We start from the raw sequence: 17945 nt of genomic DNA on the forward strand, positions 1-17945 counted from the left end.
AAATTATAATGGCAGGCTGCAATATTGCTTGGGTGGAAGCTAGCAGAAGCCTGGTTAGCTGGGGTCTGCTCTGCAGATAACAGGATTGCCCCAGCGGGGGGAGGTGGGAGCCTGGGCAGGTACTGAGCCCACAGAGCTATAGAGTCCCCAGGCCTGGCTTCTTGCTTGAAGGCAGCATCACCCTCCAACCCTGGTGAGAGGTGTCGGGCCTGGCATTCCCGACAGCCTCGTGCCCCCCACAGAGGAGGTCCTTGGAGCCCCTCATACAGGTCCCCAGGATTCAGGCCTACTGTGTGCGCACCCCTGGGCCAAGGGCCCCGGGGATGGTGGTCTGCAAAGGGAAAAGCAGTGGGCATGGCAGGTTGAGGGGAGGAACACAGAACTGCCAAGAGACTCCGTAACTGAGATGGGAATGTTCTCCCACATTGTCATAAGGCATGGCTGTCCGGGGAGGGGTGATCACATATTTAAAAGTTTGTGAGCTCACTTTTAAAATGTGACAGTGATGTGTGGGCCTCTTGCCTCTCACCAACCCTGGTAGGGTAGGCCCGGACAGAATGTGGGCTCTAAGGGAAGGAATGCAGAGGAAGGAAATGATTATTTCCAGGGGAGAAAAGCTCTTCTTTAAAAGGAGATGACACAGGGATTCCACTTAGTGATACTCTGAAAAGGAAATGATAATTTATAAGCCTTAACGTCTTTCTTCAAGGCCAACTGGTCTCTCACGTGCTATTGTCCATACTTAAATTCTTCTTGTTTTCTTTTTAAAAAAAAATCTTTATATTTTTTCACTTTGGAAAAGTGCTTAACAGAAAAAAAGTGAGACTAAATACAAAAACACGAAGTTAGTACTCTTAATTTCACCTTAAAATTAATCATTTTTAATAATCTATATTAGATTATATTTATTTTTTCACATAAGTGGTATACTATAAATGTTGCTTCGAACTTCTTATTGTTTATATTTAATACATATCTTGAGAAACCTTCCAGGATGGCATATTATAGCAAGAATAATCTCATTCTAGAAAAACCTATCATATAAATGGATAATAATATGCCTAGTAAATCAAAACCATAAAATTCAGTGTCTGAGTCAGTAGCAAAGATCAATGATCAGAATAGAATTTGGAACTTCTTGTTGCCCAGAATTCTTCAACTCCCCGGTAATAGCATCCTAAGGTTATAGGGCACTTGGCTGTTTTCAGTTACCTAGGAGCATTCAAGGTTTTCAGTTGTGTTTTTGAAGTTTGATTTCATGCCCTCTCCCCCTTTAATTATCCGCCTGGATGCTGTGTGAGGGTGTGGCTTCCAATCAATGCTTCCTGTTCTCTGTGGCTGCAGCACGGCACCCTGCACTTCTGTGGGTTTAAGGTGCTCGCCCCCCAGATCAGCTTTTCTCCGGAGAGGGCATCAGAAGAGGAAAGAAAGAAGATGCTGGCATCCTGGACCCAGAGGCTGGAGAGCATTTGGAAGGAAGTGCCCATCCCCTGCACAGCCCCTTGGTACTTTGGGCAGTAACATCACGTGAGCAACACGCTAGGAGATGCAAGCGCACAGGAAGAGAAGATGCTGCTGTAATTAAACTCAATTACAACAAGTTCCCTGGATCTATTTACTGAGGTGTGGGGATGAGTTTCTTCAGGAGCTTATACAACCAGGTCTGGAATTTCTCTAATCAGAAGGTCCTATTGACTTCTATTCTAATACCATTTTTCACCCAGGCTTGCTTTCCTTTCTGATATCTGTCCCTCTCCCTATAGTCATTCTTCATGGGTAATGTTTTCAGATATTCCTTTTCACATTAAGCTGCATTTGTGTTTGTCTTATTTCATAACTTAAGTTTCTATTTTTCTCATAGGAAACTTTAATTTTTCCATAGCTAGTGTTTTAGTGCTGTTTGGACATTTCTTTCATCTTCTTCTTTTAAAAGCTTGTATTATGACTATGAGTTTTAATTGAACAGCCACTTAAATTATATTTAAAATCACCGAGTGCTAATTACAATGAAAATTTCCAAACAGTAGTCTGATGGCTTCTTATCATGATGCATGTGTTTATGTAACACCACTAATAATCCACCCTCTCCCCTCCTCCCCCACAGGAGGCAGGGGGAGATGGAGGTATCTCCACAAAAACAGGTTATAGAGATTCAGTCTCCTCCTCCTGCTTCTGATCTTCATCACCATCATCATCATCACCTCTGAGAACAAAGCCTCTGCTTGTGGGCAGAACCCTTCCTTGTTGCCAGCACCCCTGCAGGCCCCTCACATGGGACTCCACCTGCACTCCTCACTGGATCCTCCTCATCAAACACCACCTTGTTGGCATCCTCATCTTCCAACAACTGTTCACCTCATTCTCTTCCTCAGCATTTTCAGACCCTCTCCATCTGCATTTTCTCCCTACTCTTCTCCATCTGATGCATCATCCAATATGTTTTCATATTCATCTTCTTCTTTTGCATCTGGATCTTCACACTCAGTGCTTTTCTCCTCATTCTCTCAGACCCATTATCCTCAGACTCTAAAATTTCAGGGTCATTTATACTAACTTTTCAACACCATTTTCTTCTAATTATTTTTTGGAGCCATCTTTTCCAGAGCAGCCTTCAGATTCTCTTTCCAAGACATCTTCCTCAGACCTTTTGGGGCCACCCTCCTGTTCAGCTTCCTTTTCAGGGTCTCCTTCAGACCTTTTGCAAAGCCTTTTTTGTCACCATTTTTTTAAATCCTCACCTGAGGATATGTCTTTTTAGATTGATTTTTTGAGAGAGTCAAAGAGAGAGAGAAACATCAATGTGGAAGAGAATATCGATTGTTTACCTTCTATAGGTGCCCTGACCAGGAACCAAACCTGTGACCAAGGTATGTGCCCTGAGCAGGAACCAAATCCATAACCTGTTGATGCATGGGATAATGCTCCAACCAACTAAGGAGCTCAGCCAGGCTCCTCGTTATCTTTTTAAGTATAGTTTTACTTATTTCAGAGAGGAAAAAAGAGGAAGAAGGAGATAGAAGCATCAATGATGACAAAGAATCATTGGTTGGCTGCCTCTTGCACACCCCCCTACTGGAGATTGAGCCTGTAACTTGGGCATGTGCCCTTGACCGGAATTGAAATGGGACCCTTCAGTCCGCAGGCTGATGTTCTGTCCACTGAGCCAAACCAGTTAGGGTTCGTCATCGTTTTCTTTGTTTTTGTTTTTTTTATAAATATATTTTATTGATTTTATACAGAGAGGAAGGGAGAGAGATAGAGAGTTAGAAACATCGATGAGAGAGAGTCATCGATCAGCTGGCTCTTGCACACCCCCTTCTGGGGATATGCCCGCAACCAAGGTACATGCCCTTTACCAGAATTGAACCCGGGTCCCTTCAGTCCCCAAGCCTACGCTCTATTCATTGAGCCAAACCGGTTTCGGCCTTTTGTTGTTGTTGTTGTTGTTGTTTTCTGAGGCTCAACTTTTTAGATTCTCTTTCCTGATCCTTCTCTGCAGACTTTAAGAACTGCTTCTTCCAGACTTTCATTTGGGGCCATGTTCTCTAGCCTCGTTTTCAGAAGCATCTTCAAAATCACCCCATCTTCTTTCCTTTTTTTTTTTTTTTTTCAAATTTCTTTTCATAAATGGTGTATTTTTAAGGGATTTAATCCAGGACTTATTCCATACTCAGATAATTGTCTATAATTAGAATGAAAGTCATAAGAACAGCCTATTAAATTGCCAGTAATCTTAAATAATGTAGCATATTATTACTTTTAACATGTTTATGTTCTAGATTAAGTGTAAAAATTCAAACATCAATTTTCATTATCAATAAAAAGTTTGAATTTTTAAAAAAGGATGCTAGCCTGGCCAGTGTAGCTCATACACTGCTGGTGGGAATGCAGACAGGTGCAGCCACTATGGAAAACAGTGTGGAGTTTCCTCAAAAAAGTAAAATTGGAACCACTATTTAGCCCAGTGTTCTCACTTCTAAGAATATATCCTAGACCCCCAAAATGCCAATCAAAAAGATTATATGCATCCCCAGGTTCATAGCAGTGTTAGTTACAATAGCTAAGATCTGGAAACAGCCCAAGAGTCCATCAGCAGATGAGTGGTTAAAAAGCTGTGTTAAATTTACACACTGGAATACTATGGAGCTGTGAAAAAGAAGGATCTCTTACCCTTTGAGACAGCATGGATGGAAACAACCAGAGTTCACATTCTCATTCTAAATGACAAAGAATGCCATGGCCATCCTCCAGGCAGTTTTGATGGCAGGAGTAACCAGCGGTCGTCCATAACTGTCCCACACCATTTCCTGTTTCTCCTAGTGGCCACACCCTGATTTTCCTTGGGGAATCATGCCCTTTGGTCAAGTGTGGTTTTCATAAGGGTCACACCTCCTCAGTACCAAGGAGTGGCACCTGACAGACTTGACCAATCAGTGTCTGGGGCCCCAGAAAATCCAAGCCAAGCAATGAGATGAAACTAAGAAACTCACTGGCCTCCTGGGAGAAGAGGCTTCTTGCTTCTGCGCTTAGAGCCGTGACTAAGTTGTTCGTGGACCATGACATAGTGAGCACTGCCCCAGAAATGAAGCCAACCCTGAGGAAAGCTCATCTAAACTATATAAAGAGACAACTTCCTAATGACATTTTTCAACACCTGGACCCATCCTTGCTGAAGTGGAGTTTTTTCTTTAGTTCTTTAGTCCTGCAAGGCAATATTTTGCTGTTTTTGCTTAAACGGTTTTATAGTAACTGAATAATCCTAAATAATTCAACCAGCACAGTTTGTATCTACATGGAAATAACTACTATAGTAAAAATAAAACACTGGTTAATTTTGTAATCTGAGTATAATGATATAAAAATACAAAGAGAGCCCAGCTGACGTGGCTCAGTGGTTGAGTGTGGGACCTATGAACCAGGAGGTCACAGATCAATGCCCAGTCAGGACATATGCTCGATCCCCAGTGGGGGGCATGCAGGAGGCTCCCAACCAATGATTATCTTTCATCATTGATGTTTATATATCTCTCTCCCTCTCTCTTCTTTGAAGTCAATAAAAATATATTAAAAATAAAAAACACATAGAGCTCGACTGGTGTGGTTCAGTAGTTGAGCATTCACCTATGAACCAGGTGGTCATGGTTCCATCCCTTTTAGGGCACAGGCCTGGTTGTAGGCTCAATCCTCAATAGGGTGTGTGCAGGAGGCAGTCAATAAATGATTCTCTCTCATCATTGATGTTTCTATCTCTCTCTTCTTCTCCTTTCCTCTCCGAAATCAATAAAAAAATATATATTCTTTTAAACAACACACATAGAAGTGTATAAAAGTAGACCATAATTTTTTTTAAAGAAGTCAGATAATTTTATTTATATCAGAATAAAGAAAAATAATAGATACAAATAAATAGTTAATAAAATTTCATGCGTTTCTATAACTGAAGTTTATGGTGACAGCAAAATAGAAAAACAGAGTATTAATAAACCAAATTAAATTATATTTAATTTTCAAGCATAATATATGAATAGGAAATTAGGTGGCTGAACCCTCATGTCTGGGTTAAATCACTGGACCTTTAGGTGTCTTATATGGCATCACTAATGTGGCTCAATGAAATAATAAAAATCAGAAACTCGAAGAGCTGCACAAAGGGTGCCACATGGGTGGAAAACACATTAAGACAAATGTAATTTCTGAGCATTACCAGTGCAAAAGCTCTCATCCCTCATGGTCTGCATTCTGCATTCGCTAAGAAATGAAAACTTGAAATGCAAAGCTTTCAGCTGTAGACTTTTATAACTTCTGTAAGTCATTATGAATCAGATCAGATTTTAAAAAATATATATATATTTTATTGATTTTTTACAGAGAGGAAGAGAGAGGGATAGAGAGTTAGAAACATCGATGAGACAGAATCATCGACCAGCTGCCTCTTGCACACCCCCTACTGGGAATGTCCCCGCAACCAAGGCACATGCCCTTGACCAGAATCAAACCTGGGACCTTTCAGTCCGCAGGCCCATGCTCTTTCCACTGAGCCAAACCGGTTTTGGCCCAGCTCAGATTTTAGAGCCTATCTTTTGTGGTCCAGAAACTGAAATGTGCTTGAATAGTTTTATATGCTATATTGTTAGATTTATGTAAAAAATGCTGAAAGCAGACAGTACCTTAGTTCTACATTAACAAAACTTTCATGCAAATGACAATTATGACTTCTTTGCTAAAGGAAACATTATGAATCTGATTTTGAGGAGGCAGCCTGCTTCTACACAATCTGATTTGTAGGAAGGCTGATCAAAAGTATGGAAGAATTTCTTGGATAAATTACATGCACTCACTAGTCCAATCCCATGCCAAGTGGTTGCCATACTGAATTATGTTGTTAGTAGCCAGCTTGGGCCCATGCTTCCGTCAACTACTGAAGAGAATTGGCATTGCTGGGAGAAAAAAAATGTGTCAAACTATCAAAACTGCACAGTATTTTTCATTGGCACAGTAGCTCCTTATGGTCTGTGAATAATTAATTCACATTCAAATTTGGTGGGTCTCTGCTAATGCCAGTGGTCACAGATGTTATTGATAGTCATAATTGCAAGTAATGCCTCTTAAAATCTTGCTATTCTTTCTTTCTCAGCTAGTTTAGGTTAGACCAAAATGTATAGTAATATTTTTCCAACTCTTTTTTCTCACCAAATGAGTTAGTACTTAGTGTCTAGTGCACGGTGGAGGTGCATGAATTGAAGAGTGGGCCATAGTGGAGAACTGAGGGAGACAGCAGAGATCAATACTACCCTCTTTCCCCGAAAACAAGACAGCGTCCTATATTAATTTTTGCTCCCAAAGATGCGCTAGGTCTTATTTTCAGGGGATGTCTTATTTTTCCATGAAGAAGAATACGGTACACATTTATTGTTAAATGACAATAAAGGAAATTTATTACCTGTATATGGTACGGTAGTACGGTAGTTGTCAACACAAACCAGGCAAACTGTGAATCCTACAGTATCAAGAATTTACTCATTTATTCAATGACTATCATGTCATCATCTTCTGGAACATCATCATAACAATCCAATTCCTGAATTTCGTGGTGAATTTCTTGTGACTCCATTTCTTTCAGAATCAGTGGACCAAATCTCTCATGTTTAGCCTAGGGGGGCCGTATTTTATGGGGATGCCTTATATTTCACTCAGAAGGAAACCTGTAAGTAGGTCGTATTTTCAGAGGATGTTTTATTTTCTGGGAAACACGGTAGTTCTGCCAGTAACTGATGGAGGGGCCTTGAACTATCTGATCAACCTATTTGGGTCTCAGTTTCTTTTCTATGAAATAAGTTACCCCACATGGTGTGCAAGAGGCCAGGAGGCCTTCAGTCCTGTCATGTTGGAATCCTTTCCCTGAGGTCCCAGAAACAGTCTTATATTCTCTGGGATCCCCAATAGTCCAGTCCCAGGGCCACTAATGACTTTGATGTGTAGACTAGTACAGTATGTCTGATTTATCTTTGCCTTTTGCTTTTTCTCTCTGTAGTGGAAAGATGCAGTGCAATGTAAATTCATACAGTCATTTGTTTCATTAAAAAGCATTGAGCACCAAGTTTATCAGGAATCAGATCCTTTGTCACCGGAACTCCTGAACCACTGATGGAAGGCCTGTATTTTGTGCTGACTTCTCCCAGGATGAGCTGGCAGTGTGTCTGTTTTTATTATTACCGTGTTCCCCCGAAAATAAGACATCCTCCGAAAATAAGACCTAGTGCATGGAAAAATAAGACATCCCCTGAAAATAAGATCTAGCGCATCTTTGGGAGCAAAAATTATTAGGTCTAGTAATAATTAATGTCGTTTTCTAATACTTTTTTTTAAATCGAATTTATTTAAACAATACAACAAAATTTAATCAACAATATAGTTGCCGTTGTTTTCTACTACTTGTGCCCAACGCTCAGGAAGCATTTTAATCCCTCTGTTGTAAAATTCTTGTGATTTTGATGCAAAAAATTCGGTCAATGCATTTTTGAGGCATTCTTCATTATTAAATTTTTTTCCAAGAAGAAAGTTTTGCAAAGAACAAAACAAATGGTAATCGGAAGGGGCAATATCAGGAGAAAATGCAGGTTGAGGGAGAACTTCCCATTCCAACTGGCGCAGTTTTTCAGCAGTGATTCTTGCAGTATGCAGTCGTCCGTTATCGTGGTGAAGAATTACGCCCTTCCGATTAATCAGCGCGGGTTCTTTTTCTCTTAAAACTTGGGCTAACCTTTCCAGTTGGGCACTATGCACTGCACTTGTAATGGTTTGGGTAGATGGTAAAAGTTCATAATGAAGAATTCCTTTAAAATTCCACCAAACACACAACATCACTTTTTTCGCATGCAAGTCAGGTTTTGGCATGGGCTGCGGAGCCTCATTTTTGTCCAACCATTGAGGCCGCCTTTTCAAATTAACATACAGCACCCATTCTTCATCTCCGGTAACAATTTGCTCTAAAAACGGCAAACGGTTTTGACGAGAGAGGAGCGAACTGCAAATTGTGACTCTTTGATTACGGTTGTTGTCGGTCAACTCATGAGGAATCCATTTTCCAAACTTTTGGACTTTGCCAAGTGCACGCAATTGATTGGAAATTGTTTTCTGTGAACAATTTAAAGTTGTCGCAAGCTCTTGTTGGGTAATTTGAGGATTTTGCACCAAAAGAGCTTGAAGAGCTTCTTGATCAAAATTGGACACACGGCCTCGACCACTCTTGTCATCTAACGAAAAATTTCCCTCGCGAAATTTCTCAAACCAATGCTGGCATTTTCTGGCGCTAACTGCATCTTGACCAAGAGCACTACAGATGTTTTTTGCAGCCTCACTTGCTTTTCTTCCTAATTGGAACTCGTAAAGCATGCAGTGCCGAATATGCTCTTCATCCGCCATCTTCTTAGCCCTAGTTTTGCAACAAAAACCAAACCAAACACAAACTTTTTCAAGCAAAACTTGTTAATTGCACTTCACATGTTCTGTAGATACCACGTGTTTGAAGGTTATGTCAATACAAGTCAACGCCAAGCAAGATTTTAAACGAATGTTAAAAAACGACATTAAGTATTACTAGACCCGATAATATAAGACACTGTCTTATTTTGGGGAAACAGGGTATCCCCATTTTTACTGATGGGTAAACAGGGGCTTACAGAGTTAAAGAAACTTGAACAAAGTCTCACCACTACAAGTGGGACTATGTCAAATGAAAAAGTTATTTCTCAGCTTTGAAAGTGGTGATGCACTTACATATTTGCTAATAGTTTTGTTGATCGACCAACATTGCATTACCTGAAATTATTAGCTAGTAAGTCACAAGTGTCTACCTAAATCAATAAGACTGATAGATTTTTTCCATAAACACTCTCTCTTTTACATCATTGTTCTCTTTTTTCTACCCAAAACAATAGTAGACTAAGAAGAAGAAAGACAACACAACAAACTATAAAAATGAAGATGACACCAGGACAAAGTCTAATCCCCACCCCAAGACAAACTAGTATATGTAAACTCCTAAGCAAATACACCTAGCTTAACAATTTTGCTCTCTGACATTGTACAGATTTGGTGTTGAGTCCAAATTCTGCTACTTACTGACTGTGTGACATTAGGCAAACCACCTGTCTTCTCAGAGCCTCTGTTTCCATCTCTGTAAGATGGAAATGACCTTGACCACATACACGTTATGTATATGACTTTACAAATGTCTCTGTGTCAAAGGCATCTAGTGTATTGTACTGCCTGATGGGGAGTGTGTGCCCAATAAGCAGTGTCTATCATTGACTTTCAAGATTGTAGGCAGTCCTTTTAAAGGTCTAAACCACAAAAATTTTCCAGTAAGCCTTGGAGCAAGAGGCAGCCAGCATTTTGTATATACTATCATGCATGATCTTCATTTACTCAGACACCTCCTGGAAATGTCAGTGACAACTAGGTCTATTTGTTTCTTTAAAATTCATGGTTCTATAATTCTGAACAAAAGGAACAAGTATTTCCAGCTATGAAGGCTAACTTTGCACTTTCTAAACTACCTTTTAATGTGATGATGGTAGCAATCAGTACCATTTCTTTGCCTTCCATCAACCTAATCTGTATATATAAAACCCTAAAGTGTAAATACACCGAATGGCAGATCAACCAAATAACTGAACAACTGGTTGCTATGGCTTGTGCTGACCACCAAGGGGGCACGTGTGGAACATGGTGGACATTAGCAACAGGTGGCAGAGCACAGAACATGTTGGGTGTTGGCTATGGCACAATGGTGGAACACATGAGTGGGGACACTAGACCAAGATGAGTTCCAGTCATTCATCAGGTCGAGCCTCTGGTGGTTATAGAAAATTCTTTGCTTCTGCGTGCCACTGTCCCACCAGGCGCTCGGACATCCTGCTGGCACCAGCCCAGCTCCCACCCAAGACTGGCACCAGAGCCAGAGCCACTACTCACACCCAATACCAGAGCCTGGCACCAGCCCAGATCACTTGGCCCTGATCGCCACTCAGTGCATCTTCACCTCCCACTGTTCCTGAAGGGCTATGGTGGCCGACAGCCACTTCTAACACCCGCTGTCAGCTACTGCCCCCTCCCACCTGCTGCTGGCACCGAAGCCGCCGCTTGCACCCACTGCGGGTGCAGGTCCCACTCATACCTCCAGCCAGCGCAGGAGCCACCTCTCTCACCCACTGCCAGTGACCAGCAACAGTCCAAATCGTTCAGTGTCATCAGCGAGCAGCAGCTGCTGACCCAGGGCCCTGATCACCCCTGAGGGTTTCTCCACCTCGCCCTACTCCTGAGGGGTGATTGGTGTAGCATGCTGGCACACACTTTTGGTGCTTGCCCCAATCGCTCCACGCAGTCAGGGGATGAGAGCAGGGCCTGAACTGTTGGTCAGTGGGGGCAGCAGCAAAAGGAATGGCAAGGCAAGGGCACAAAGAATAGGCCAGAGACCTGCCCCTGTGCTTACCAGAGCCTCATGGCCCACAGTACCTTTCAAGTTTCACAAATTCATGCACTGGGCCCCTAGTAACAACATATTACTCAAAGATATAAAAGTATAAATATACCTGATGTAAGCTTTCAATTTGGCTGACTTTGCACATCTTGTCAATGTCTCTTCCTCCAAAACACCAAAGATATAGAACCAATGATATAACAGGACAACTTTTCAGGATAGTTGTGTGGGGACATCTTGGTCTAGTGTCCCCACTCATGTGTTCCACCATCGTGCCATAGCCAACACCCAACAGTTAATATATATATATATATATATATATATATATATATATATATATATATATATGTCTCTGGCCAATAATGTCTTTTCTAATCATAATATTTTTTCCAAGTGTCTGAATGTTATTTGATTCTGCCCTAAATTTGGAGAAGTAATTTGAAGGTCCATGGGAGTGGAGTGTTCCTCTACACAACTTCTCAAAAGAAAAAAATACCCACAAGTCCTTCCAAACTATTGTATAGAGTTTATATGACTCCCTATTTGTCAACCTATTTCTCTCACCAAATAATATTTGATTTGTGGGAAAAATGGCATGTTGTATTTAACATTAGGATGTAATGATGAATATTTCATATTCATCACCATATAGACAGAAAAACTCTTATCTGTACTTTAAAGATTCTTCAAGTTAGATGTATAAATTTTCTGCTCAGTTGTCTTCATTTTTCAGCTATCTAGTGTTAATTTTATTAGGAAAAGACAATACATTTGATATTTAAGCAATCTAAGCTTACAATAGTGTAGGTAGATAGAACCTGTTGGTTGTGGACCTGAGCATGGCCATTCTGCTTCTCAATGACAACACCCATCTGACACCCAGTAATGAGGCTAAGCTTGTTTCTTTTCTTCTTCTTCTTCTTCTTCTTCTTCTTCTTCTTCTTCTTCTTCTTCTTCTTCTTTTTAATAAATCTTTATTGTTCATATTATTACAAATGTTCCTCTTCCCCCCCCCCCAATTGCTCCCCTCCACCAGGTTCCCACCCCACCCTCTGCCCTTTCCCCACCTTCTTTGTCCTCATCCATGGGTGCACAGTTTATGTTTGGTCTCTTCCCACACCCCCCTCTCCCCTTTTCCCCGAGAATTGTCAGTTCAATCCCCTTCCATACCTCTGATTCTATTATATTCAACAGTTAATATTGTTCATCAGATTTTTTTGTATTAATTTCTTTGGTTTTTAGATTCACTTGTTGATAGTTACATATTTGTTGTTCATGTTTTTATCTTTATTTACTTGCTCTTCCAAAAGAACCCCCTTCAGCAATTCATAAAATTCTGGTTTGGTGGTAATGAACTCCTTTACCTTTTATTATTAGTGAAGCTCTTTATCTGGCCTTCGATTCTGAGTGATAACTTTGCTGGGTAGATTTTTTTTTTGCTGTAGGTTCTTACTATTCATCACCTTGAATATTTCCTTCCATTCCCATCTGGTCTGCATGGTTCTGTTGAGAAATCAGCTGACAATTGTATAGGTGCTCCTTTATAGGTAACTACCTGCTTTGCTCTTCCTGCTTTTAATATTCTCTCTTTGTCTTTTGCTCTTGGAATTTTAATTATGATTTGTCTTGGTGTGGTCTTCTTTGGATTCCTTTTGTTTGGGGTTCTGTGCGCTTCCTGGACTTATAACTCTAATTCTTTCACCAGGTGGGGGAAGTTTTCTGTCACTATTTCTTTCAGTATGTTTTCAATATCTTGCTCTCTCTCTTCTTCTGGGACCCCCATAATTCTGATGTTGGTTAGCTTGAAGTTATCCCAGAGGTTTCTTACATTATCTTCAACTTTCTGGATTCTCTTGCCTTCTTGCTTCTGCGGAGGAGTGTCTTCTGGCTCTTTATGTTCCAAATCTTTGACTTGATTTTTGCGATCTTCCATTCTGTTTTTAGGACTCTGTATAATATTTTTTATTTCAGACAATCTATTATTTATTCCTTGTTGATCCATTATTATTTCTTATTGATTACTATTATTTCTAGTTGATCCCTTTTCATATCCTCATAGGACTTATCAATCTTTTCTAGGAAATTCTTGAAAACCTTATAATGGTGGTGTTGAACTCTATATCGAGTCACTTTTTGTCCTCCATTTCTTTCGTTTGTGATCTATTTCCTTGGCTCGGCATTTTCGCAGCTTCCCTGAGTTGGTAGCCTTAAAAGTCTCTGTGTTCTGCTTGGATAGGGCAGTTTCAGGATGGAGACTACAGCCTTGGCTTCCATCAGCCACGCCCTATGCGGCTCCTGAGTCTGAGTGTTTCTCAGGGTCCTTCGGTACTTGCTGCAAGCACCTCTGAGAGAAAGGTGCCCTTGAGTTTCGCCTGCTACCAAACAGTCTAGTCTCTCCCCCAATGAGCCCGGAACTGGAGTTCAGTTCAGTTGGAAGTGAGGTTCAGAGCAGTCTGGAGCTTTTGTCTCCTTCCCGCCAGGGCAATCTCGCGGCACAGCCAACCATCCCTTCTCTGCCCACAATGTGCCCGCCTCGGGAGGCTCTGCCTTTTGCCGCTCCCCTGGGTTTCTGCCTAACAGCCCAGCTCCCTCTGTATGAGCCTGGGTCCCCGGGGTCTGGCCTAGAACTGGGGTTCAGAGCAGTCGGAACTAGGGCTCAGCACAGTTTGGAGCTTTTGTCTCCTTCCCGCTAAGGAAATCTGGCAGCAGAGTCAACAGTCCGTCCTCTGCGTGCAATGGGCGCGTCTCTGGGGGCTCTGACTTTCGCCACTTTCCTGCTATTCTGCCTCACAGCCCAGGCTTCCTCTGTATGAGCCTGTGTCCCCAGGGTCTGGCCTAGAACTGGGGTTCAGTGCTGTCGAGTCTGGGGTTTAGCACAGTCTGGAGCTTCTATCTCCTTACCGCTAGGGAATGCCAGCCAGGCATTCAGCCTCCCCCTCCTCTCTGGCTTCGTCCTCTCCGCTCGCACAATATGTCTCCGTACCTTAGGCTTTTACAGCTCCTCTGATTTTTCTTCTGGTTTTCTCTTTCCTTCTTGTAGAATTTCCAGTCAGTCAACTTTCCTATAGTTCTGGGTAATGTCCATTTTATATTTTAGTTGTATTTTATTAAAATTGTTGTGTGAGGCTGTGGTTAGGTGTTTACCTGTGCAGCCATCTTGGATCCTCCTCCCCAATCTGAGCTTGTTTCTTTAAATCCATCCACTAGATAGCATTTATGGATTTTCCAAGTTTGTGTTATTACACATAGTGCTAGATAAACACTACTAGGTGTTTTCTGGTGAGCATGTACACACATTTCTCTTGGGCATCCAAGAATGGAATTGTTGGTAAGGACACATTTTGATGGGCCTAATAATGTCCCAAAGTTGTAAGGACATTATTCATTACTTGAAGAAATGGCATACTTGAAGGCCCAATCATTACTGAACAGGAATCCTGCAAGTGGGGTAGGGAGGATCTAGGCAGAGCTCCTCAGACTTTGAGGTATATATGAATTGTTATGGGCTGAGTTTTGTGTTGAAAATTTTATGTTGAAGTCCTATCCCAGTACCACACAATGTTTCTGCATTTGGGGACAAGGTCTTTACGAGGTGACTAAGTGAAAGGGAGGTCTTTAGGAGGTCTAAGACAGTATGACTGGACACAAGCACAGAGGAAGGACCATGTGAGAACTCAGGTAAAAGTCACCCTTCTACAAGCAAGAAAAAAGACTTCAGAAGAAACCAACCCTGCTGACACTAAGATTTTTAATTTCTGGCCTCCAGAATTGTGAGAAAATTAATTTTTATGTTAAAAACACTCAGTGTGTATGTTTCTGTAATAACAGACTGTGCAATTGAAATATAGGAATCTCCTGGGATCTTGTTAAATGGAGAATCTATAAAATAGGTGTGGGTGTGGCCTGAATGTTTTTAATTCTTTTGCGAATCCTCACCAGGGCATTGGTTTCTAGAGGAAGTAGAAGAGTGGGGAGCGATACACAAAGAGAAACATTGATCTAAGAGAGACACATCGACTGGTTGCCTGTCACAGGAGCCAAAAAGAAGGGTTGGAGGGTCTGATCAGCCTGCAACCCAGGTATGTGCCCTTGACCAGAATCAAACCTGGGACTCTTCAGTCCACAGGCCTACGCTCAATCCACTGAGCCAATCTGGCTTGGGCTCAATGTTTTTATTTCTAGCAAGATTCTACATCAAGCAGATGAGGCTGGACCACGGGCTACACCTTGAGTAGCACAAAATGTAAAGTACAGATAAGATATTCCCTTAGATAGGAGAGAGGACTCTTGCCACAGAAAAGAGGTAGAGAATTCAGGACAGGAGAAAGTAAACACCTTTGTTGGTGGTGTAGACTCAGTGTTGCTTGCAAACTGGCTCAGCAAACCCAGAGATGGTGGTGGGATATGTGGGGAGTGGAAAAGAGGAAGCCCCATTCTTGAAGTTGGAGGGTTCCCATGGTGCACATACTCTCACCATGACTGGTTTTAGGTTACCAGGAGTTTAATTACTGGTTTACAAATGTCTCAGAAGTAGAAAAATGATGTTCGCTGGATGTAGGGCCAGCGCCAGCTCCCTGCACAGAATGCTTATGTAGGCCTGCCTGATTTCCCTGCCCTTCCTCATGGGATTAGAAGGAGCTTTCCTTATGGGATCTTGGATGAGATCTGTCATAGAGGCCTAAGAGGAAAATAAGGAGAGGCTTGGGATAGAGCGAGTGTCCAAACAGCTGTCACTCACCTGGGCCACAGGTAGTGAGGGGAGGAGCCCCAAATCAAGGCATGTGCTCTAATTGGGAATCAAACCATGACCTTTCTGGTAAACAGATCGATGATCAAACACTGAATCTCACAGGCCAGACATGTTTAACATATTTTGTTGCTACTATTTAATAATTACAAAAAAATAATAAATTATATGCACAACTCAATGCATTATGACAAAACTAGTACACTTGTGTAACCACAGATGACAAGAAATGGCACATTATCAGTACTCCAGAAGCCATTCCCTCTGTTAAAATCAGACCCAGAATTTGTCCTGGTCGGGTGTAGTAAGACATTTGACATGGAAATAGTTGTCACAAAGGAAGAATGTATATTCACAGATCCAAGAAATTGGAAGCATTCACCACCGCACCACAATGGACCTGGGAAGCACCCAGTCTACAAGGAGGCATGCAGGAGTGAAAGCAAAGCCTTCTGGAATTCTCGCAGGAAGGGATGGGCAGGGCAGGACAGGTACACCAGGTTTAAATTAGACAGTATAAATAATTTGGGGGCTGTGAGCTGGCTACAAAGGCGGTCTCTAGCAGTTTTGTACCTGTGTGGGGGTAGTTTAGAATAGGAGGATTATAGGCTTAGCCTGTAAGAGTTTGATAAAGGAGATATTTGAGAGTGTGGTCACTGAATTTATATCAAAGGTACACTCACAGGGGCATCAGGGACCGTTCACTATCTCTAGGAATTAGCGCTGGTAGAAGTGCTCTCTACAAAATTGAAGCCTCAACTAGCAGAGCACGAAGAACACAAAAATACAGTCAGTACAATCCCCATTGCTCTCCGAAAAGAACTCTCTCCTGACTTCAAACCTTATGGGTTAGTTCTGCCTGTTTTTGAACTATCTAAAACCAAAACACATAGCTTTTTGTGGCTTTTCTTTCATTAAACAGTGCAGCTGTGTGATGCAGCCATGGTCCTGTGCATTGCTGTAGTTTGCTCATTTTTATTACCGTAAATTATTCTGTTGTTATTAGACTGTTCTTCTGCTAATGGTCATTTATGTGGTTTCCAAATGCAGGTCTAATACTGTTGTGGGGTCAAACCCTGGAGTCAAAATAAGACCACCAGAGGCTACTGATTTTTAAAAAAGGAGGCAAAGATTTATTGCACTGGCCAGGGCCTCCGCAAAAGCACCACACGCAGGTGGAATCCACACTCATGACCATGCAATTCCAGTTGTAGGCAATCCTTTTAAAGGTATAAATCACAAAAAGTTTCCTTTGTTCTAAATTCTAAATTCTAAATTCTAAAAGCTGGAAACAACCCGCAGGGCAGTTTCCAGCCACATTCAGCTAGACACTGGAATGTGGCCCTATCTTGCTAAAGCAAATTTTACACAAGCAGAATCCAGCAGAGTTGGTAATCTCTAAAGGTTATCTACAGTTTCTATTTCTGGAGCTACTGAGTCAGTGGGAATCAGTCTCCTGGGGTCCTGGTCCACAGGCACAGGAAAATTGCCTTAGCTTCCAGGTCTCAATCTGGAAGCTGAGGCAACTACCCTATTGTTTAAGTGAGTGAGTGAGTGCAGCAGCCAGAATAGCAGGCTTAAAATTCAAACAGCAGCCGGGACCGGTTTGGCTCAATGTATAGAGCGTCGGCTTGGGGACTGAAGGGTCCCAGGTTCGATTCCGGTCAAGGGCATGTACCTTGGTTGCGGGCATATCCCCAGTAGGGGGTGTGCAAGAGGCAGCTGATCGATGACTCACTCTCATCGATGTTTCTAACTCTCTATCTCTCTCCCTTTCTCTCTGTATAAAAATCAATAAAAGATATATAAAAAAAAAAATTTCAAACAGCAGTTTTTATCTAAGTATGGTTGCTACCATCCTTCCATACAAAGCATGTGGCTATGAACATTCTTGTACACATCTCCAGGAGAACGTGCTCACACACATTTCACTCTGGGGGGAAAGTCCTGGATGGAAGCTGGGATAAGCATGTGCTCCTTTGGCAGATATACCCTACCTTCCTGAGGGTGTAAGAATCTCTGAGCTTTGATTGTGGCCATTTCTATTTTAAGTTTATAAGAAAACTCCAATGTTATTTGACAAACAGTTACTTTGCATCAAATCTAGACAGTAAATGTATTGATTGACGGATGTATAGTTATCAATTTTGTCTGAACCTTATATACAGTATTCACATTGACTTAGAAAATGGCTTTGTTTTCTATTTTACCCAAATA

General features: G+C 41.7%; 1 protein-coding gene and 1 long non-coding RNA gene across 2 annotated transcripts in view; one reads left to right on the top strand and one right to left on the bottom strand.

Annotated features, from left to right (window-relative positions):
* The window catches only part of LOC311617045 (ribosyldihydronicotinamide dehydrogenase [quinone]), a 31931-nt gene extending 26602 nt beyond the window's left edge, over nt 1-5329 (top strand). The window contains exon 7 of the mRNA XM_084873178.1: nt 1345-5329. Within this exon, the coding sequence (XP_084729304.1) occupies nt 1345-1521 (177 nt within the window). The 3' untranslated portion in view covers nt 1522-5329. The remainder of the gene's footprint in view (nt 1-1344) is intronic.
* LOC311617049 overlaps nt 2684-17945 on the bottom strand; it is an 83321-nt gene continuing 68059 nt past the window's right edge. The window contains exon 2 of the long non-coding RNA XR_014794040.1: nt 2684-2876. This is a non-coding gene — a long non-coding RNA (uncharacterized lncRNA). The remainder of the gene's footprint in view (nt 2877-17945) is intronic.

This window comes from Pipistrellus hanaki, assembly GCF_964339955.1.
Source record: "Pipistrellus hanaki genome assembly, chromosome: 2".
In the NCBI taxonomy this organism is placed as follows: domain Eukaryota; kingdom Metazoa; phylum Chordata; class Mammalia; order Chiroptera; family Vespertilionidae; genus Pipistrellus; species Pipistrellus hanaki.